At 38.8% G+C, this 23,021-nt stretch overlaps 1 protein-coding gene across 1 annotated transcript in view; it reads right to left on the bottom strand.

Annotated features, from left to right (window-relative positions):
* Positions 1 to 1,763: 1,763 nt before the first annotated feature.
* kcnd3 (potassium voltage-gated channel, Shal-related subfamily, member 3) overlaps positions 1,764 to 23,021 on the bottom strand; it is a 115,007-nt gene continuing 93,749 nt past the window's right edge. Inside the window, exons 2-6 of the mRNA XM_055166460.1 lie at positions 21,938 to 22,100; positions 8,426 to 8,527; positions 3,961 to 4,053; positions 2,364 to 2,617; positions 1,764 to 1,938 (exon numbers count right to left, since the gene is read on the bottom strand). Coding sequence (XP_055022435.1) covers positions 1,764 to 1,938; positions 2,364 to 2,617; positions 3,961 to 4,053; positions 8,426 to 8,527; positions 21,938 to 22,100 — 787 coding nt within the window. The remainder of the gene's footprint in view (positions 1,939 to 2,363; positions 2,618 to 3,960; positions 4,054 to 8,425; positions 8,528 to 21,937; positions 22,101 to 23,021) is intronic.

Below are 23,021 nucleotides of genomic sequence, written 5' to 3' on the forward strand. Positions count from 1 at the left end.
GCATGTTTTGAGATGCAGTTATCACAATTTGGCTTTAATAATAGTTTAATTAAAACCAAATTCAAAAAGCTTCTTCATAAGCTATTTCTAGTGCTTAATACAATACATTTGCATTGTGCAACATTTCTGGTAGAGGGTCTGTCACCTGCTTATCTTCATGGAAATGTTATAGGTTTGTCTCGAATGTTCCACGGTAGAGATTAATCCTATCTATCTCAAGGGAGATAATTATAGGCTACATTACAGGTCAGATCTGTGGAGAAACAACCCTATTCACAGAGAGAATTATTGTTTTTTTGAGCAATAGAAACACCCATAATAAATAAATGCTAGATAGGTGTGTTTAATGTCATACCATAGAACATTTCAGACAAAGTAATAACATCACCATGGAGACAAGTAGGTGATAGACCCTCCATCAAAAAAGGTGCGTAATGCACCTTTAAGTCTGGATCACAATGTTTCATTCACTAATGAACAAGAAATATTGTGGTTATATTGTTATGCCTGTTTGTTTGGTTTATAATTAAATAGTCTTTTGTCCTACTCTGCAAATGCTGAGGCAGACTTCCCTGCTTCAAGTTCTCCAGAAGAAAAAAGTAAAACAAAAAGTAACCTTTTAAACACCAAATAGGACTTAAAGTACAAACATCAAGTATTCCTAACCACATAGTATACACATACTCAACAACTCTGAAAAATGCCCGCTGAGATCTTGGGGAAGAAAAAGTCAACAGCAATAAAGACTACTGAAAGCATACTGGTGTGCACACAGGAGGTGGGGACAGGACAACTACAACAGAGAAGAGAAAGAGAGAGAGGACAGCTTTACTAGCTCTGCCAAACAATGGTCAAATATTACAAAATAGTCTATTAACAATATTCACAATAATACAGGCTCAGAACAAATTTGTGTCAGAAATTCTCAGCAGGCGCCTTGTGCTTTTTACTCTGATGGTTTGAATCTAAAATATATACTATATTCATATTTTTGGTTCTACATTTGAGTAAGTCAAGGGTTGTAGGAGGGATATTCAGAAATAAAATCTATATAAAAGAAATAAGTCTCTTTACTGTTACAGGCACATATCGTGTAAAAAGGCTTGGAGCTGAGAATTTTAGACAGAAATGTGTACAAAGAGCCCTTTAGTGTGGCAGCTAGTCAAATATACCATACATAGAGCTGTAAGGACTTCCAGAAGGTTTCAATCAATAGACACAAATATATCAGGCATACGCTCTCTCACACACTGAACCAAAACATCACAATTTCTCTATCCCTCATCTGTACTCATTGGTAAATTGATACAAACTACAGACACACCTACCACATGTCTTAATTGTAATACAGAACCTGAATTGTGGCATATTTATCTAATCTAATAGAAGACACCAAACAAAAGGGCAAGATCTGAAAACACTTTCCCTATTATCCCCTGCTGAAAATACTTACTGTATAGCCACGCCAGTGAAAATCATAAAAGGTGCTTTGTGCACAGTGACACATAGAATACTCCGGGATGATCAACACATCTATTCCCAGTCACACTCGCTCTCACAGTCACTCACTATGACCTCTAAAACACAGATATACTGTATCTAAAAGCCATCCTCCATCTGTACAGAGTCTGTGCCGTTACAGTACATGACCAGCAGAGGGCAGGCTCCACCAACGTGAATGCACTAGGCATCCTCAGTCCTCCTCCTCTATCCTATACAGTCCTGTCTGTCTTAAACACCATGACTTTGCTCCACTTTAGTCTTCACAGTGCCGACACCTTGACGACGTTTTGGTGGGTGGGGCCTGTGGGTAGGTGGGCGTCGCCCTCAGGAGTGGTCACTGGTGGTGTGGGAATGCTGATGATGGCTGTGGTGATCTGACTGCCCTGGCAGTTCAGAGGCGCCTGCTCATCCACACGCATGTTCAGACTAGAGCGGCTACAAGAGGGAAAAAAGCAAATAAACATACAAATAATATCAATTAACTGAAATCTAGAATTCTAAAGTATTTGTGCATTTGTTGTACATGCACTAAACCCTTTAAAAACAACATATTACATTGAAACGGCATGGCTTCCTGTTATTTCTGACTTGAAAGAGTAACATCATCATGTCCTAAAATCTGTAAACATCAAACTGCTTTGAGGAACAAGTATTTCTGTACTTCTGCATGCATAGTATTTTCACAGAATTATTATTAAAATTAAACAAACCCCAGGTAATTTATATGAGTGGTGGGCCTACTATATTTACCACATCAACCTAATAACAATAATCCTTTCATCTAGTCCCAGCTCTACAGCATACTACAGGCTTACAGAAGTTGTTGCTCACAGCCTATAGTTTTGTCTTGTCCCCCTCACCTGGTACTGAGGGGCTGGATGTGGATAGTGCTGAGCTCCTGCAGCCCCTGTGTGTGTGTGTGGGACAGAGGCTGCATGTGCGCAGGCCCACTGGCGTTAGGTAGAGGTGTATGGCGCTTCTTGCTTCGGCGGGTGCAGCATGTGCCTGTGACGCCGTCTTGGCTTGAGAGGGAGGGGCTTCGAGAAGGGTAATTCTGTAACCCTGCCTCCAGGTAGCTCTGCTGATAATACTGCTCATCTACAAACTCGTGGTTCTGCAAATGAGAAGCAAAGAGACAGAACACAATTTTATTTAATGGGTAGGTTTAGTTAAAGGGATTATCTTTAAAACACCACATTCACACAGGACTCCTTTTACATTACTTCAAGTCTCTTTTCCGTAATGCACAGGAGCAAATCCATGGCCAACAGATCAACATTTCAAACCATTTATGCTGAATTATTCTCAGTATCATAGTGCTGCATTGTGTTTAATGTATAGTTCATCAAATTACACACAAAAACAGCTTTTTGTATGTATACATGATCAGAGTTGCCAGATATGCAAATTGAAAAACCTATTATGTAACTCCTCCTTCATGTTTCCTCAAGGGGTTATGCAATGCTATACAGAGATAAATGTTCATTGACAGACCCTGCATATTCATGGTATGCACTGAATGATTATAAGAAATGACTTTAACTTTGGGGCAAACATATGATGAAGATACAGTGTTTATGGACCATTGAATGATTCTTTAAATATAGAGGCAGACAGGCGTGCATCTTTAGGGAAATGCAGCGAACTGGACATCAAGTCATACATACAAAACACATGAATCAGAAGTGTGTGCTCATTGCACATGGGCGCCACTTTATCATAACAAGCTTAATCATGCCGAGGGTTGGGAAGGCTGCCTTTTAAAGCTATCTTACTACATGCATGTAGATACAGTTACGACAAAAATATCTATATAATTATCCCAAACACATGATCAGTACTACAAAAACTCAAATCTAGCCTAATTAAGATCACTCGAATTAACAAAGTTTTGTCATGATTTGAGTAGATTTCACTTAACAAGTAAAATTAATAAGACTTTTTGTACTTAAAATATGAAAATACATCTTGCTACACTTAAGATCAGAAAAAACAACAACTCTTTGCAATTAAAATGAGAAACAAAATGTAATGTTGCTTGAATTAAGAAAAACAGTCTTATTTCATTGGTAGATAATTACACTTGTTAAGTTGAATTAATTCAAATAAAGTAGTTCTTAATTTAAGTCATTTTAATTTACCTACATATTGCTTTTTGCAGTGCTTAAAAAGTATGTATGAAGTATAAAATATAGCCAAGATCAATGTTATAAGACACTTTTTAAAAAATCCCAAAACAAACAAAGAAACAAACAAAAACATTAACCCCTTTGCATTTTTGGAAAATTGTGTCAAAATAATGCAGCTCAAATTTGTTAAAGTACTACTTGGACAACTGAGGGATACATAGCCTTGTTAAAGTACTGTTTTTTGCAGCAGTTTACTTGAATGCAACATACAAATCAAATTATGAATCCCTGGGCCTTGTCTTGTCTCTATGTAGCATGTGGGACTCACTGTGGTCTTCTCCAGACAATGCAGCAGGTGGTGATGCTGGCTCTCTATTAGGGAGGTAGATTTGCTCAGGTGCTGTTCCTCCTCATTGGACCCCTGCAAAAAACACATATTTTCATAGAATTTAAAAAAAACACTCATCAACTTTCCCAAATGATCGGGTGTGCGGACGGCTGCTTTCTCTGTACCTGATCTGATAGGTTGATCTTGTATGGGATATGCTTCGTGGGTAGAGGGAGACAAAAAGGGAGAGTTTTACTTGAGGCTTTGGGCTGTGATCATGTCAGTATAACACACATTACTATTCAGATGCTTAGAGACATGTCTGCTAACATCAGTGGAGCCAGAACATTGATCTGAGCTGGAAGCACTACTTTAAGACACACCTAATGGATAGCAGCCCTCTGTAAAGCACTTCGCAATGTGGCATTTCTCTCTCTCTGTACAGTCTATGTATACTAGTTAATTTATTTTTTTTCCTTTTCATTTGGCAATAGGCTGTGTCTTTTCTGTATTTCTGTCTCATCAGGACATTTATTTCACATACACTGTAGTGGTAAAAATGTTTCAGTGTTATATTTTGGAGTGACGGTGAGTCATAGTCGGTTGTACTGCTTCCAATACCTGTGTCTAAAAAGAAAAGCTAGAGAGAGCCAATATTGTTTAATTTTGTCGAGGTAAGAATGTAACATTTTCAACATAAAAAGGACACGGTTTGTGCAATGGATTTGGTAGGTCAGTGCTTTCATTAAAGGTACAATATGTAACTTTTCTGGTGGAGGGTCTGCAAGTACTTCTCTCCATGGAGATGTTTTTGCTCTGCCTGGAATGGTTCAAGCATGTCATTAAACTTCTTGTATTTATAACTAAAACATGAAAAAAAAAAAAAAAAGAGAGAGGGCTTGTCTCTCAACAGATCTGAGCTGTAACGTGAGCTAATGGCGTCACCACCTAGATTAAGTTTAGCGCCATACCGTGGAACATCCCAGACAAAACAATAATGTTTCCAATTGTTAAATAGTGCATCTGTAAAGTCAGTCTATCACTTTCCATATTTTTCTCTTTGGTTACTATTAATATTTTACCATATGAACACAAATGTTACAGTTTTGTTCTATTCATAATACATGTATTTCTGGTGGACAGTCTGCCCTCCACAAGCTTTTGAATCACAGTAAAAAAAAAAATCATTCTATTCTTTTGTAAGGCACAAGAAGATCAATGTCTTTTCCTTCAAAGTGAAATCTATCACAAGGCTTAGTTGAACACAAAAACAACTCAGTACACTACTTCAAACATTTCCAGTCATAACCCCATCCTTCTCCCTAGAACATGTCTGGTGGATTGCCAACACTTGTCAGGAGCCGTGTTTGGGAGTAGTGTCTGTTTCAAATATACACACTTTCAATGTGTTGCATCAGTCTTTTCCCGACAGAATCTGTACTTCAACTGTTTATTAAAAAACACAAATTATACTACCTTGATTATGCGCACTTTAAGATTTGTAGAGGCATTTTTTATATTTACTGTGCATGTATTAAAAGCGTCTTTGCTGAGAAAGGGGTTTCTTGGGAAGGTGACGGTCCTGGACTTGAGTGCTCACCTGTGTATTGTGTATTATGCGGTGACGCTAAGGCGGCAGTAAAACGCAGGTGTTTAGATAGAGTTATTTCAGTCCCTGTGTGAGCAAAGGGCCGTATCAGCACAGTGTCTGGAGGCGGCCCGGATCACCACCCAGGTGGCCAGCATGCTGTAGTGAGGAAACAGCTTGATCTGCAGAGTCACAGAACACTGGCTCTCTGCATGGGACTGTGCATGTGGTAAGTACAATGTAACCTATAAAAATTGAATTGTTTCTCTGTAGCAATCTTTAAAAAAATGTCAGATTAATGTGTGAATTATACTGCTTTATCTAATGACACTATATAACACCCATGCATCCACAAACACCAAATATTGTTCAAAAAGTGACTTAAAGGTGCACTATGTAACTTTTTGGTTGGGGGTCCCTCACCTGCTTGTTTCTATGGATGCCATTGCTTTGCCTGGAATGTTCCATGGTATAGCATTAAACAGCTCTACTTTAGATTTATTCAATTACAGCTAGTTTAATAGCTCAAAAATACCTAGAAAAACATATATTCTGACTGTAAGCAAGGTCGCCTCTCCACAGATCTGACCTGTAACTTAGTCTGGTTTTGTCTCCATGACGATAGAAAAGTTTAATACCATACTGTGAAACATTCCAGACAAAGCATTTAAGAACTCTCCACCAGAAAAGTTACACAATATACCTTTAAAGGATTAAGGATTACCATTGGTAGCTTTTTTGCTCTAGTATACTCTATATGCATAAATACAGAATAAAATGTTTTGTTTCTATTGCCAGTTAGTAAAGTTACCAGAGCAGCACAAACCTCTCTAACAATGAGAATTTAGTTTTCTAAAAATATGTTCAAAAATGATCACTGTGAATAAGAAACATGAGCTCCTTCAAAGCTGCTGGAACATTCAGTGGATACCAATTACAGAACAGAACATGGCATTGACATTGTTCTACAGAAGGCAGATGATTAGAACACTTTACAATAAAAGAATTGTGTCATAACCATTTAATGTACATATGAACGCATTAACTTTAGCATGTGTATTTATAGTGAAGCAAGTGTTTTAAATTTCTATAGCTTCTTAAATGCATTTTAGTCACATTTTATACCACCCAACCATTTCCCAACAAATAGCATGGTTCAAACAGCTTGAAAATGTACTCGCTCCTACACAGAGGCTCAACACAAAAATATGGTGTAGAATTAGTATTGAAGCCAATGTTTTTGTGGAGCTGTGTGTCTGTGTGTGCTCCAGGCCACTAGAGTTTGTGACTGTAGCATTTTGTGAGGCGGGGAGAGGTTTTGTTGTGTTTACATTTTGTGTGTTTTGCCTTGAGCTTGTTGTTCGGTCGGACAGCTGGGTTCAAAGATGCTCTGACTTATCAAATGAGAACACAGTTTGCCTTTCTAGCGGCGACGACCAGCTGGGTGAAGTCTAAGAACTGATAAATTAAGTCTTGTGAACCATGGTTTAAGTGACCGTGCTCTAACCTCAACGCTTCTGTGTTTATAGCAATGTAACTCAGGCAAGTAGGTAGATCTTACAAGTTTTAACCGGGCATGACATAGTTACAAACTGTATAATTGTTAAATATGTCAACTATACTTTATACAACCACAGACTATATAAAGACGTGGACTAAGAGAGTGTGACGTCTCCCATAGTGTTTGGCTCCAGTCAAATGAAGCTCATGAGGATGGGAGTTATAGGTGTAAATTTGGAGCCGATATTAGGAATATGAATTTATTTATGACAAAATTAGAAAATAAAAACACCAAAATCATAAATGAGAGAGAGAACTCGTAATTTTAGAGGGTATGGACATTTCAAATTGCCCAATGATCAAACTAAAAAGGCTTTATGTGGTGTAAAACTCTGGAACAGTCTGGATACACATCTCAAGCAATGCCAAAATATACATAATTTCAAGTTGTTATATAAACATATGGTCTGGTCACAGTATACAGAGAGTGAGTCTTAATATTAGAACATACTGCCTTCTGTAGTGCTGCTTTATGCTTGATGTTTCCTTACCATTGCTGGTTTGTGCTGTCCTTTAACATGACTTGTATCTGTTGTCTGTTATCATTGTTGGTGTCCTTATATATTATTGAAATGCAAGTTATGTTACCAAACTATAACAGTGACTCTTTGCCCGCACTTGTAAATAGCTCATATAGTTTAATGTAAAAAAGCTCACTGTGTTAGATTAGAAGAGTGGGGGTGGGATTAAACAAGTTTTCTTCCTCCCACTCATTTTTGGACAAATTTTTAGTTGTTATTTCTGCTATGAGTTCACTAATGTTATATGTTCCAAGAAAAACAAAGGTGCATTTCTTACTTGCTCAAAATAAATACATAAATAAATAAAACAATAAATAATAAAAACATTTTAAGACCAAAATAACAAGGCTGCAGCAGTTACAGACAGAAGGGGTTAGTTTTTTTCAATGTACAGTCAAATGGAATCAGTCAATAAAGCTTTAACAGTCTCCATTTGGAACATGGTAGGTTAGCCATTTATATATGCATTCTATGTTTATGACGATCTGCTATTTTCGGCGATATTGCCATCTCTTGATTCTCTTCTATGTTCTGTTCTATGCTCAAACACTCACACTCACACTTAGTCTTAAAAGCTACATAACAGCAGCGTATTGAATCATGACTACATCAAAATCACGATGTGGGTCACAATACTACAATGTTTTGTGCTATATAGATCATAGTAAGTATTGAAAACAATTCAGTTTTTTCCTAAATTAATAGTAAATCTAGTATTACCAATAACAGGGCAGTTCAAAGTCAAAAGTAAATATACCAGTGAACCATGCACGTGACATTGTGGTGACTTTCTTACCGTTAACTCCAAGGCTTCATTAAACAGGCCGTTGCGTTTGCCGTGGATGAAGGGACCTGAGCTCCCCGTCTTGGTGATTCGTATTCTGGCCAAACGTGCTTTCTACAGGAATAGAAAAAGACAGATTCAGTAAGACATTCTCCTTCACGATCACGTGTCAGAAGTACCAGGGATTTGACACTTCCCTCTGATTTCAGCTACGACATGCCTTGTTTCATAAAGGTGTGATCTTGTGGACTAAACCAAACAAGATCAACTAAGTCATTCACTTTGATGTGTCATGATGAATTCACTCTGATCTCCTGGAATACTTATGAATCATTTATGCTGACTACACGGTACACACGCTCTAAGGATGAGACCAGTTAGTGCAACAGCAGAAGGAGAATGGCAATAACTGTACTGTAATATGTAGTGCATGGGTTTCGATGGTTGAACTTCTGTTAATGCTTGTCAGTGGAGCTGCTGCTAGGCCTGGCAAAACAATAAATAATAGCCTTTTATTTTCTTCTGCCTACTCATTTTGGGTATCATCTCTGTTGATGATTGACCATTTACAATTTATGAAAAAAAGGAAAAAAGTTGAGTTGCCCAAACGAAATAAATAAAACGATATCAAAATTTGTGAAACATTCCATTTGTGCTGGGGGGTAGGTTTTATTTGAAGTTTTATTTCTTTCTTTATGGTTTTAGATGGCTGAAAACTAAACATTTTTATAATTCATTCTAAAGCAAATTACTTAAAGTAGCAATGTGTAACTTTCTTGTTGGATTGTCTGCCATTTGTCTGTCTGAAGATGAAATTACTTTATCTAGAATGTATCACAAAATGGTGTTGAACTTGTCTATCTTGCCTTTATTCAACTATGAGTGTTTTATTGCCTAAAATACCCTGAAAAACATGCATTATTACTGTGGCATAAAGCGATCTTCAATATTTTTGTTTATATTATGGAAATATTTTTGTAGCGTCATATCACATCATCAATTTGTATGTTTTAAATGTTGTAAACATTTCCAATTTTTAACCAATTTTCTTCATAAAAGTGTCAGCTATGTTATCTATTCTGCACATTCACATTTAGTTAATTTTGCTTTGGTTAGTACAGACTCTAAAAATAGAACAAAACTGGGATCCAATTAAGTGAAATATAAAGTGTGGACAGAGGCAGAGCATTCCTAAGCTGGGTGCATATAAACTGCAGCGGGGTTAATTAAGCATGTGGCTCTTGTTTGCATATCTCAATGTGCACCATGCATATATTCTATACATTTCTATAGCTGAATTTTACTCTGTATATAACATATCATCAATCCACTCAGGGTCTCAACACACATGGCTAAGATTATGAAAATGTATGCTAATTTGTCCTCACCGCTCACTTGGATTTCATTTAAAGCGTGTCAATGTTTGTTGACCTGCAGGTAGCTCAAGCTGTGATTTAGTAATCTAAAACCAGGCAGGGGAGATAAATACATGGACACACTGCTGATAATGCATACTACACAAAAGGCTCAAGCTAAACTCTCCACTCATTTGAAAAACATAGCTGCAAAGTTATTAACTTCATCTGATTGATATCCTTAGTTACACAGACTTGACACACATAGACTATCACAATAACAAATTTTAAAGTACAATATATTGCTGAAGAAAATATAGATGATAAATGATAATATTGAAACTAATTTATGCCACTGACACAAGAACCTTAAAGCAGGATTATCCCAAAAAACAATTCTAAATGTAAAATACAGTAAAAAAAAAATAAAAAATACAAACTACAATAAATAAATAAATAGCAGAATGAAATACTTAAGTAGTTAGTTAGTAGTTAATGAGTGTGTTTACATGCACATCAGTATCCTGGTTATTAGCCATATCCCGGTTATGGCAGTACTCGGAATATGCTGATTACATGTGCGCTGAGAAACCGAGACAGTCATTCCTGTGTACATGATCAAATGGAGTATCTCGGTTTCTTGACATAATCTTACAAATGCGCAAGCACAAAAATATGTTTACTAAACCAAGAAAAATACAAACAACCATGAGCTTCTTTAGCATAGGAAGCATAAATAAACTCATTTTTACAACATATAAACCATAACCACTATCATAGCTGAAACTTAAAACCACATGGCTCTTTTGCATAAACTATAAGTGCTGAAAAAAACAGTTGTTCCTTGTGCGCTGATGCGGTTTAGCTTCTTCGGACTGAAGGACACGACTCAGTGGAATATATGAGTTCTCTCTGTGACAGAGGAATGTTGATGGTCTGATCCGTGCATATGTCGCAGTGGAAGTGGTTCATGTTAAACTTTTCAGAGATCATATGTGTACAAGTCATACGAGTGCAGGTCGTATGTGTGAGGTTGTATGTGTGCAGGTTTAGCGCAGCTCTTTATTTTCCAATCATTTCACTCATGGCTGAAAAGTGTTTGTCTTCTGGACACACGTATGCTCAACTTTATGTTGCAGTATTCGGGATACTCCGTATACATACCACAGTATCCCAGTTACTATCAGAATATCCCAGCTACAGAATCCTGGTTTCTCATAACCGAGACACTGTCTTATTCGGGATATTGAAACAGGGATACTGCGTATACATATACTATGATGAAACCGAGATACTCAAAAAACCCGATCATAACCGGGATACTGATGTGCATGTATAAGCATTCAGTGTCTGTAATGAGTCATAGAAGTTATTTATTCAATCTTCTATAGTTCAAATATATTCATAGTACAGAAAAATAACTAACAGATGCCTACAAAGAAAAAGTCCCCATGATAAATACTGACTCCCCAAAATATTATTGTTCCATCTCTCATATACTGAATGATAAATTGTGCTAGGCCTACCTAGACTTTATGTACAAGTATAGTACTATATTTCATATTTTTTCAAGCAGTTCCCTCTCACTTCTCTTTGCCCTTGACAAGTTTGCTTTTCTGTGCCCTCTTCCTCTGACTCCTATATACACATTTTTGCTGGCGCAGCAGTCCCACAAGCCTTTCGGGATAACCCTACTTTGTGTTCTGGCATTGTGCGTTAGCCAATAGTGCCCTGTCTCTCAGGTCGCCATGCCAACGGAGGCTGTTGTGGCGGTGCTGGTAATGGAGGGGATGCTAAGAACATGTCCTGCTACGTTCAGTCTACTTGTGCAGGCCTCTCTGATAGATTCCCTATGCCTCTGGGACCAAGGGACTGGTTCGGAGGCCCATCTGTGCTTTCAGTGAGAGAGATTGGAATAGGATTCTTGCTGAAGCATCATTCGGAGCACAGAAGAGTCAAAGGAAGTATAGAGAGGGGTGTTTTATTAAGGCTCTGAGTGTGTGGAGGTTACAAGGCTACAGCTCACTAACTCAAGCACACTGTAAATACACCAACATGCAGTCAGTGTCAAAGCAGATGGGCTGAGTGTACGCTTTCATATCACCACCATGAGCCCACCACACACAGTACAATCTCTTAGTATTTTAATGCATTTTAATAACTATTTCATAAGAATTGCATTTGTATTTTTCTAGTTAAATTGTGTATTATATTTATTTGTATTTTTACTACATTAAACTAGCTGTTATATTGAGAGGGCATTGTTTATAACATAAATTTGACCTTGATAAAAGAAAAAAAAAAAGAAAAAAAATTCCACAGCCTTAAGTATGTTTATGTCAGGATATCTCATGTGGAAAACAAAACATTTATTGAAAAACTGGGGATCTTGAATTTCCAAAAAAATAAATATAAAACCAATATTATGTAATTGAATAGTATCACTTCATAATAACTACACTTTATTTAACCAGAATAAAGCATGAGCCAGTACTTAAGACTTATGATGAAGCCTAAATCATCCCTTATAATCAATCTTTGTTCCATGAATTCAGTCTGTTCATGCTTTATAGATAAAATATAAATAAAACAAAGTGCAGCTATTATAAAATGTTTCCCTATGCTTTCCTATTTCCAATTACTGTAAAATTGACTTTTTATTGTGTAACCAGTGGGAATAAAAACTATAATATGTTACAAAGGCTCCCTGTTGTCTCTGATGTATTTAGGAGAATGTTTCATTGAAGTTCAGTTCTGAAACAGATCTCATTGTACCTTATTTACAAAACAATTTTACACCCTGGTGTATGGTAATTACATAGAACAGAGGAAGAGAGCGTATAGTGTAATGAAGAGGCACAAAGGGTGAGACGACAAGATCAAACTAAAATTACACCCTCTACTAAACAGCCAACTCACTGTGTACGCACTTATATTAGCGTACTGTACATGATACGTACATGTGTTTCATTTCTGTTGTCTGTACTATACAATTAACAATTTGTCTAATTCAGTATTACTGGGATACTTGAACTCCTCCACTCGAACTGTTGTGGTGAAGAGGGAGCTGAGTTGAAAGGCGAAGCTCTCGATTTACCGGTCAGTCTTCGTTCCTACTCTCACCTATGGTCATGAGCTCTGGGTAATGACCGAAAGGACGAGATCGCGGATACAAGCGCTTGAAATGAGATTCCTCCGCAGGGTGGCTGGGCGCTCCCTTAGAGATAGGGTGAGGAGCTCAGTCACACGGGAGGAGCTCGGAGTAGAGCCGCTGCTCCTCCACATCGAGAGGAGCCAGTTGAGGTGGCTCGGGCATCTGTTCCAGATGCCTCCTGGGCGCCTCCCTCGGGAGGTGTTCTGGGCATGTCCCGCCGGGAGGAGGCCCCGGGGAAGACCTGGGACACGCTGGAGGGACTATGTCTCCCGGCTGGCGCCTGGGAGGAGCTGAAGGACGTGTCTGGGAACTGCCTAGGCTGGAGGCGAGATGGATGGATGGATGGAGTAGGGATGAGGCACTGACACAATATTTGTATTGGAGATTATCGAATATTTGATGGATCGGATATCGGTTCCAAGATATTGGTTCAATTTGATCTATAAATTTATATAATAAAACGATTTACTGATCAATGTTGGCCCAAAACAACTCATATGATTGAAACTGTATTTTTTCAAACCTGTTCTGTAGTTATACTTAAATGATAAATACCAGTTACAAAACACATTTAGGTAAACAAAGAAAATAAACCATCCAATGCCATAGTACTTTGTTATACTTAAACCCAAAGCATCAGTATCGGAACAGAAAAAGCTAGATTTGTGCATCCCTACTTTGAATATATTTGATCAACAAATGACCTTGATGCTAAAATTACTAAACAATTAAATCTATAGATCTTTCCACATTGTATCTCATCTGTCTTACTCACTATCTACAAAAGTTTAGGTAAATTCTACTTTCTGTCCCTCTAGACAGTACTCCAAAAGTGATGAAGAAGTGTGGATGTATTGTTGCGGCTGAGACACAATTGTGAATGGTGACACCATCACACCCCTAAAAAGCACATAATCCAACTTTAGCTCAGGTATTTTGTGTTATTTTGAGGTTAAGCTGTCCTTTTGCTCTGGACTTGCTCTTTCCCCAAATCAATTCTCGCCGCTGTCCAGAGCATCCCGGCTTCACCAACTCCCAAATGGATTTAGCACAAGTCCATTTTATCTTAGCTCTCTCCCCTAAAACCTTGTCTATTTGCGAGCATAGTATACCTTTGGAGAAACGGACTTAGTTTCTCTCCTCATGGCGAAAATGTCAACATGTATAAAAGCAAGAGTGGAGAAAGAGTGGCAGCTGGAAAACAAAATCTAGTGTGTATCTGGTTGTGTGCGCTGTTTGTGTGTTCGCTTCCTCGTCAGATGGTCGTGTGGTTGGGAGGCAAGCCCGAGGCACTACCTAATCTGGTCTCAAAATGCGATTGCTCCACTTTTTCGCTGAGTTGAATTCTAAAGAGAGGCTGTACCTTGCAAGGTGCTATGCTTTTTTAAAAAAAAATTGGTTTGAAAAATTAACTTCCATAAAGACTCGCTTGGGTAAAGAGCTTGTGAGATTTGAAAGCACAGTGGAGTAATCACAATTTTGGCTCAGGTTCTGCCAGTTTGAGCCCTAGCACTGGCAGCATGTGGTGGTGAAAAAGATTTGTGCTGGCGAGGATCCAATAGACTTATCTTAAAAGAGTGATTGGTCTTAAATTGCAGCTTGGTAACAGGAGGAGGGGAGATGAAGAGGAATATCGTATTTGGATCAGAGGAATGGCTCCTCACTGTCCAAAGAACATCTGGTCTGCTTCATATACTGATACACAACAGTAATTCAGTTTACTCCTATGTAAAGTAGAATGTATTTATTTAAGGTCACACCGTAATAGAAGATTAACTGAAACAGTGCTTAGGACGTCCAGGAATAAGGTACTATCACGAAATTGAATGAAAACAACTGGACAGTCCAGCCACAATTTAGCTACTAATCAAGTAGCTTCTTCAGCATTGCTTCCCGCTAGTTAGTAGTAAAACTCTGGCTGCAAAAGTTTAGTAAGTCCAGTTGTTTTCATTAAATTTTGTGATAGTAATATACGACTGACTGTTGAATATGAGCGCCAGGAGACGTCAACAGAGAAATAATTAAGCTGAATAAAAAAGTTAAATAAGCAAACCATACAGAATTTCTTGACTAAATGAGCCTAAATGAATCACACAAAAATTGTATTAGCAAAAGTATAGAAATATAGAAAAGTTCTTCCTCTTATTTTCTTTCTCCCCTGTGTATATTCTGCAAATTATATCAATACTTGATTAAAATTATGATAAAAAATATAGAAATAAAATAATTATAAACAGGCAACTATAGTTGTTGGTGTGATTGAGAACAGCTATTGGATTGTATTTAATTTGACATAAATCAAAATGGAAGACAAGGCAAGACACTTCACCTACAAGCTACAAATGTAGTGAATTTGTTCAGAATTTTGTTCTGAATTTTGTTCACTAGAAACCACTGAATCATTTAATTTAACATTTAACTGTATATTTTTGTTTGCTAAAATTATGAACTTGATAAAAATAATCCCCTCAGTCTTTTCAGGAGGTCTCAAACAATATCAAAAAAACACTGCTACTTTTCAGTTCTGTTCAAAAATGTAGAGGAGTTCAAGGTACAGATACCTGCTCTCAACTGTAGTGAAGTCAAAATAAAAAGTATCCACTTACAAATTACTTAAGTAAACTACAGATACCTACAATTTACTTGTACTTTACTTTACTCTCTATGGAATTCTTCCTACCTACCACACTATTTTTTATCTATGTGCTCTCTAAACTGGTATGACAGCACATAAATGCCACCAGTTCACAAAAGAATAATGGTGCTACTATAGTACAGCCTAGTGCAGTCATTACTATAGGAATATGGCAGGGTTGTGATCTGTGTTTCTGCTGTGTGGTCTTTTCCACTGAACACTGCAACTGGTGGCTCAGCTCATGCATCTCTCCTTTGTGCTCTATGACCGATCAGGTCCATCTCTGCTACACCACCCAGATGGGTGGCTAATTGTAATGGGGCCCCAGAACAGCTAACAATTAGACCTATATGAAGATGGATGTCGATGGGGTTGTGGAGAACTGGAGAGAGCAAAATGAATGGAAAATTGAGCAGAATGGAAAGAGCTACAAGCCTAATACTGTGGTTCCTCTCCTGCCTGTTTCCCATCATTCTTTAACAGCTGTGAAAGGCAATCTTCAATGGCTATTTTATTTTACTCACTACCTTATTCTAAGAAATGATCCAGGGAACAATGGATTCCCAGTGAAATATGCCCATAAGCTGCTAGTCAATGCAGAACAAATGATGTTGTAACCTAAGACAGATTGAGCAGTGACACTTGTTTAATGGTCATGTTAATGGTTTGGAAGGGTCATATGTCTTTAAGGCTATGGAGCATTTAGACCATTACAAGTGAAGGTAGTGGTCAGTAATAGACTGAAGGATATGGCAGGATTGGGAAATGATGGCACGAATGGGACATTAAAAATCATAGCAGACAGTAAAAAATGATTGAAATATGCAAATGCTCTGTACTAGCAAACATAAAAATCTAATTAAATTCATACTGCAGTTTATACAAATTGAGTTAAAAGATCAGTCATGCAATTTGAACAGGAATTCTATGGAGAAATGTATATTATTAAGCTGTTTTTGCTGTTTATAAAGGAAGAAATGTAAAGTAATGATAGGCATGTTATAGTTGAATACTGCATACCTGAAAAACCATAATGCCTTCTTTATATTATGATGTTGGCTAAGTGACTGCACAGAAATGGAGCAAAGCATCAGTTTTACTTATTTTACCATCCCATTTCAGAAAATAATGCAATTTAACATTCAGTGTATGGCAAAAAAAAAAAAAAAAAAAAAAAAAAGAAATAAATGACTGTGGTGTCAAAATGTCTTCTTTCTTTAAAGGGCTTACTGTATACTGAACGAAATTGACTGTTGTGAGCTTTAAGCCATACTATAATGCTGTTTCTTCCTCAAAAACATACCTGGAGCTGTGTTTTGCTTCATTCACACATGTTTGAATAACCCTTTATCATTAGTCTGTCTATATCTCCAAAGCTCAAAATGCTCTGTTCCACTTTGTGATGTGAAGTAGTGGTAGGCTTCAAGCTACCGGCAAACTTTACCTTTAGTTTAGTAGAAATTAGGAATCCCAGGTCTGAAATTATCCAAATGGTTGTAGTGAAGGTGTATGGAGTTTAAAACACAGTGGAGCACTTCCTGTATTAGCACATAACATTACAAGGTGGCACAGATTTTCAGTCTGAGAGAAGAACTCAGCCTAAATATACAGGGTTTTATGTGCGAATGAAGCAAAACACAACTCCAGGTCTGTTGTAATGAATCTTATAACATAGATTAGAAAATAGTGTAACATGGGCCTTTTAAGTTTGCATCACGACTTGAAGATGTTTGTTTGTGCACAGGCATATGGACAGACACACCTTCCTTGGGGCCAGCACCTCATCTGTTGAACAGCTATTTCAGGAAAGAACAACATTAGGACACACATGGCCCCGAGCGTTCCTCAAGCTTCCCTCAACACCACTGTGTCTCTCTTTACCACTGCATAACATACATCTCATTCCCTCTGATCTCTTTTCCAAAGCTCTGTCTCAAACTCAGCCCTGCCCTTTCTCTCCTCCTCTCTTCCTCACTCCAAAGTCTTCCTCAGCAGCCAGGGTCATGGTTAGTTAAGGCTGGGCAGCGGTCGAGCCACAGTTGGAGTGAGGGGCGTTAAATACATTTGCTTTAACCAGAGCGTGTGCAAAGATGGATCACAGTAATCACACCGAAGAGACGGAGATGTGGTAAGAAAAATAGAGCAAGGAGCAACCAGTCAAGAAGTAAACAGGAATGGAGATGATGCGATGAATACAAATGTGTGCATTATACTAAGTAATGATAGATATAATTGCATTAATTTGGTTCACTTCAACGTTACCTAACCACCTACTTTTTACACTCATTATGAAGACCATATTGAACAGTGAAAGGCCCCATATTACACTATTTTCCACGGAGCCCTGCAGATGACGGAATGGAAAATAATAATGAATATAAAATAAAATAAAAAAAGATCTACCTGCTAGGTTAGCGAGAACGTCTATCCATGTTATCCAAGATAATATCCCGTTCCTTAAGATAATATCCCGTTCCTTCAAGATAATATATATATATGTATAAAAAAAATGTGTTTCTCACCTTCCACGGTGGTAGGTCTCTCTCACCCTCATTCAGCTCGGGTCCTCTACCAGAGGCCTGGGAGCTTGAGAGTTCTGCGCAGTATCCTTGCTGTTCCCAGTACTGCACTTTTCTGGACTGAGATGTCCATTGTTTTTCCCGGTATCTGTTGTAGCCACTCTTCCAGTTTGGGGGTTACAGCCCCGAGTGCTCCGATCACCACAGGCACCACTGATGCCTTTACTTTCCAGGCTCTCTCCAGCTCTTCCTTGAGCCCCTGGTATTTCTCTAGCTTCTCGTGTTCCTTTTTCCTGATATTACCATCGCTTGGTATTGCGATGTCCACCACCACAGCTCTGCTCTGTTTCTTATTCAACCACCACTATGTCTGGTTGGTTCGCCATCACCATTCTTGTCAGTCTGTATCTGGAAGTCCCACAGGATCTTGGCTCGGTCATTCTCCACAACCTTTGGAGGTGTTTCCCACCTTGATCCTGGGGTCTCCAGCCCGTACTCTGCACAGATGTTTCTGTACACTATGCCCGCCACTTGGTTATGTCGCTCCATGTATGCTTTCCCTGCCAGCATCTTACACCCCGCAGTTATGTGCTGGACTGTCTCAGGAGCCTCTTTGCACAGTCTACACCGTGGGTCTTGTCTGGTGTGGTAGATCTGGGCCTCTATTGCTCGAGTGCCCAGGGCCTGCTCCTGAGCAGCCAGGATCAGTGCCTCTGTGCTGTCCTTCAGACCAGCCCTCTCAAGCCATTGGTAGGATTTCTTGATTATGTTCCAGTGGTACGCCCCATGTAGGGGTTTGTCCTGCCATGATGGTCCCTCCAGCACCTCTTCCTCTGGACCCCACTGTCTGAGACATTCTCTGAGCACCTCATCTGCCAGGGGCCTTGTCCTTGATGTACTCAAGGAGCATGTGGTTCCCACACTCACTAGTCCTCGGCCCCCTTCCTTCCGGCCTGCGTACAGTCTCAGGGTGCTGGATTTGGGATGGAACCCTCCATGCATGGTCAGGAGCTTTCGTGTCTTAACATCTGTGGTCTGTATCTCCTCCTTTGGCCAGCTTACAATCCCTGCAGGGTATCTGATCACTGGCAGGGCGTAGCTGTTGATTGCCTGCACCTTGTTCTTGCCATTGAGCTGGCTTCTAAGGACTTGCCTCACTCTTTGCAGGTATTTGGCCGTAGCCGCTTTCCTTGTTGCCTCTTCAAGGTTGCCATTTGCTTGTGGGATACCAAGGTACTTGTAACTGTCCTCAACATCTGCTATTGTTCCCTCTGTGTGGACTACCTTCCCTCTCTTTGTCACCATCCTGCTACATTTCTCAAGCCCGAATGTCTGTATTGTAGATCCTTGTGGTGTGGATCAGTGAGTCGATGTCTCGCTCACTCTTAGCGTACAGCTTGATGTCATCCATGTAGAGGAGGTGACTGATGGTGGCCAGTGCGGTCGATTATTTGGCTGAGGGGGTTCAGGCCTATGCAGAACAGTAGTGGGGACAGTGAGTCTCCTTGGTATATGCCACATTTGATGGACACATGTGCAAGTGGCTTCCCCTTGGCTTCAAGGGTGGTTTTCCACAACCGCATCGAGTTCGCAATGAACGCCCTTAGAGTCCTTCAAGCACTCAGTGATCCATGTGTGTGGCATTGGCTTTCTTGTAATCAATCCAGGTTGGTCTTACGGGTTCTGCAGTCGCGGTCAACCTGGTGTTTTTGCCAATGTATTGATGTGCACTTATCTTAGCCGCAATGATGCCTGACATGAGTTTCCATGTTGTGGATCATGACTGGAGGGAGGTTGCTGTGGTCTTCTCTCAGATCCACCAGCACTGTGCATCAGTGTTATGTGATGCCTCCCTTTCCAGGTATGGGCAACTGGCTGTACCTCTTGGACACTTGCTTTTTCATTGCACCTTTCTGGGCCTCTGACAGTTGGCTCACTTCTCTCCGCACCTCCTTGATTTTAGCCTCTAACCGTCTTTGCCATGGTGGGTATTGTATCGCATGGCTCCCATGGTTGCTCTTACAGCCCAACACATCTAGGATCACTGCTGCTGAAGTGTATATCAGCTCATTGGTTTCAGTGATTGTTGTGGTAGGGATCACTGTCAGTGCTGCATTCACATCATCTAGGAGACTTTCAGATGGTACTTCACTTAGCCTCTGTAACTGGCATCAGGGTTGCCTTGTGTTCATTCGGGCCATGATCTTATCTTTCTTGCCCCGCCCCCTGCCTCGTCTGAGGGGGGATTTGAACCTGGGTCTCCCATGTGAAAGTCCAGTGACTTCCCAATTGAGCTAACCAGCTGCTATCTATATCTATATCTATATCCATATCCAATTTTCCTTTCCATCATTGGCTCTGTAATTTTCTGATCTACATTATAATGTTGTTTCCTCATCAAAAACACAGTTTTGTTTCATTCATGTTTAACATATGAGATTGAAAACATTCTGTTCCACCTTATGGTGTCATGTGGTAATGCAGGAAGTGTGGTTTTAAACTCCACACACCTTCACTAGAATCATCTGAATAATTTAAGATTTGGAATTACCAATCTATACTAAACAAAAGGTAAAAGGAGTTGATAACTTGAAAATGGCCGCTACATGACATTACACAGTGGAACAGAACATTTTGAACATTGGAGATGCAGAGAAACTATTAATAAAGAATTACTCCAGTGTGTGAATGAAACAAAACACAACTCAAGATATGTTTTTAATGCGCCAACAGCATTATAATATAGCTTAAGGCTCACAAGAGTCATTTTGGGGTAATATAAGACCTTTAAGTTAAAATGTACTTCACATGTGGAGTTTGCTGAAGTGCCATGAACTTTGGTGCAACAAGAAATACACCAAACACCAAAACTGTGTCCATTTAATTTCAATGTGTTCCTATAGCAGGACCCAGTTTTTCGTTTAAACAATGTAACAAGGAGCAGTACACATTTCATTCACACATTTTTCACACATTTTTGTAAGGTCTGTTTGTCATAGTGGAGTCTATTCCTGCTTCTATGGGCCTGGGGCATGAAATCTGAGCCAACCACAGTGCTTTGAAAACAGATTTAAAAAAAAAAAAAAAAAATCCACCAGAAAGCTTAGGTCAGAATGATTAATTAAGGTAGTCACTATATTATATAGTTCTAATAAGGATGTGATGTCACCGCTGTGCATCTCATTTGTGCTCACACATTTACAGCATTGACTCACAGGGGAGGTGAGAAAGAGGCACAAGCTTCTGTGGTCCACCCAGAATGATTTATGGGCACTTTGTGAGCATAAACAGCTAACTTTCTGTGGGCAGACACCATACTTCTTTAAGGCTGACAAGAAAACAACACCGGGTCATTTTAGGTAAAAGTAAACGAAAATTACATCATTTTAGAAGGGTGTGACAAAATATCAGTTGTTTTTTTTTATACTGTAATAGCTTAAAATGTCGTTGGTGTATACTGCCAAACTGATACACATTTTGACAGCACTATCACTGTTGGTCGTTTATATAATACTGAAGTATTCAAACCACAAACAAACAACAAAATATAGTGATAATAAATCTTACCTTTAAAATATTAAAGTAGGTACAATAAATAAATGAATAAGAAGAGCAGTAGTGTACTGAAGTAAGAGAGATGTATAAGTAAAAATAAGATCCAGTAAGAAATATCTCCTTACTTACAATACAATACATTATATATGTATGGCTTTAGTGACTGCAGGATGTGTGTTGTTTTTCATGATAAGACCTGAGCTCCACGAAGGAAGGGAGGTGTCCGGCTGCACCCCTCAGGCTGGTGGAGAGGAGCAGGTCCGTTTCTCATTGATTGAAGAGAAATCAAACTTTGTTCACCTGTACCTTCTGCGCCCGCCGCTTGTCTGCTCTCTGGTTTTGGTGGTAGATGCGGCTAAAGTTGGACACGATGACAGGGACAGGCAGAGCAATTACCAGCACACCACTCAAGGAGCAGATCGAGCCAAAAATCTTCCCCGCGATTGTCTTGGGAACCATGTCTCCATACCTGTAATGGAAAAAAGTCACACATTTAGCAAAATAAAGAACCTTAATAACTGTGTGTCACATAGATGTAAAGATGCATTTTTCAGTTCGAGGGTCTGCCACCTGCTTGTCTCAGTGGAGATGTTACTATTTGGTTAGAATATTCCACAGTATGCCTTTAAACTTATCTCATAGGGACCAGCATTTGACAATACTAAGGTATTTTTTTAGCAATAATTAATGCAAGGTAGATATGTTTAAAGGCATACTGTGGAACATTCCAGGCAAAACAATAACATGAAGACGAGAAGGTGACAGACCATAAAAAACTTTCATAGTCCACATTTGGACAGCAGGTGTTTAATGGATATAGTTTTCCAGGAAATTGCTTGCTTGAAATTCACACTATTCTTTCACATTCATTAGAATAAGAGTCTGAATATATACTTCATTATAAAAGCTGACAAAACAGCATTCACCATTAACCTTCAGTGAAAACACCCAGATACAGTGGAAGTTGAAATCGTTTGCCCAAAGTCATTTACCTCAGTTCAGATGAAATATTTGCAAGTCCAAATGCAATCTCGTCTAAGACTCAGAACAAAGAAAGCACAATTATGTTTTGTCCTCAAAAGACTTCACACTGTGAATCAACAGCAAGTTTAAAAAAAGAACAATAATATAATAAATAATAAAAATGAATGTAAGAATTGCCTTGGCAAAGTAACTTTTATTAACAAGGGCCCTTTCATCTCATTTGTAGATTAAAAAAACAAAACAAAACAAAAAAAAAACAGGGTAATTTGTTGTTTGCTTAACAAGAGGCTTTTAAATGAATTATAACTCATGTACTGCAACCATGCACAAATCTGCCTCACACATAATATTATGTATAAGCTTATGTATACTATTTAATACATAATAATGCATTAATATTATAGTG

This window comes from Boleophthalmus pectinirostris, unplaced genomic scaffold (assembly GCF_026225935.1).
Source record: "Boleophthalmus pectinirostris isolate CB_2022bp ecotype Guang Dong unplaced genomic scaffold, ASM2622593v1 HiC_scaffold_8, whole genome shotgun sequence".
Classification (NCBI taxonomy): Eukaryota; Metazoa; Chordata; class Actinopteri; order Gobiiformes; family Gobiidae; genus Boleophthalmus; species Boleophthalmus pectinirostris.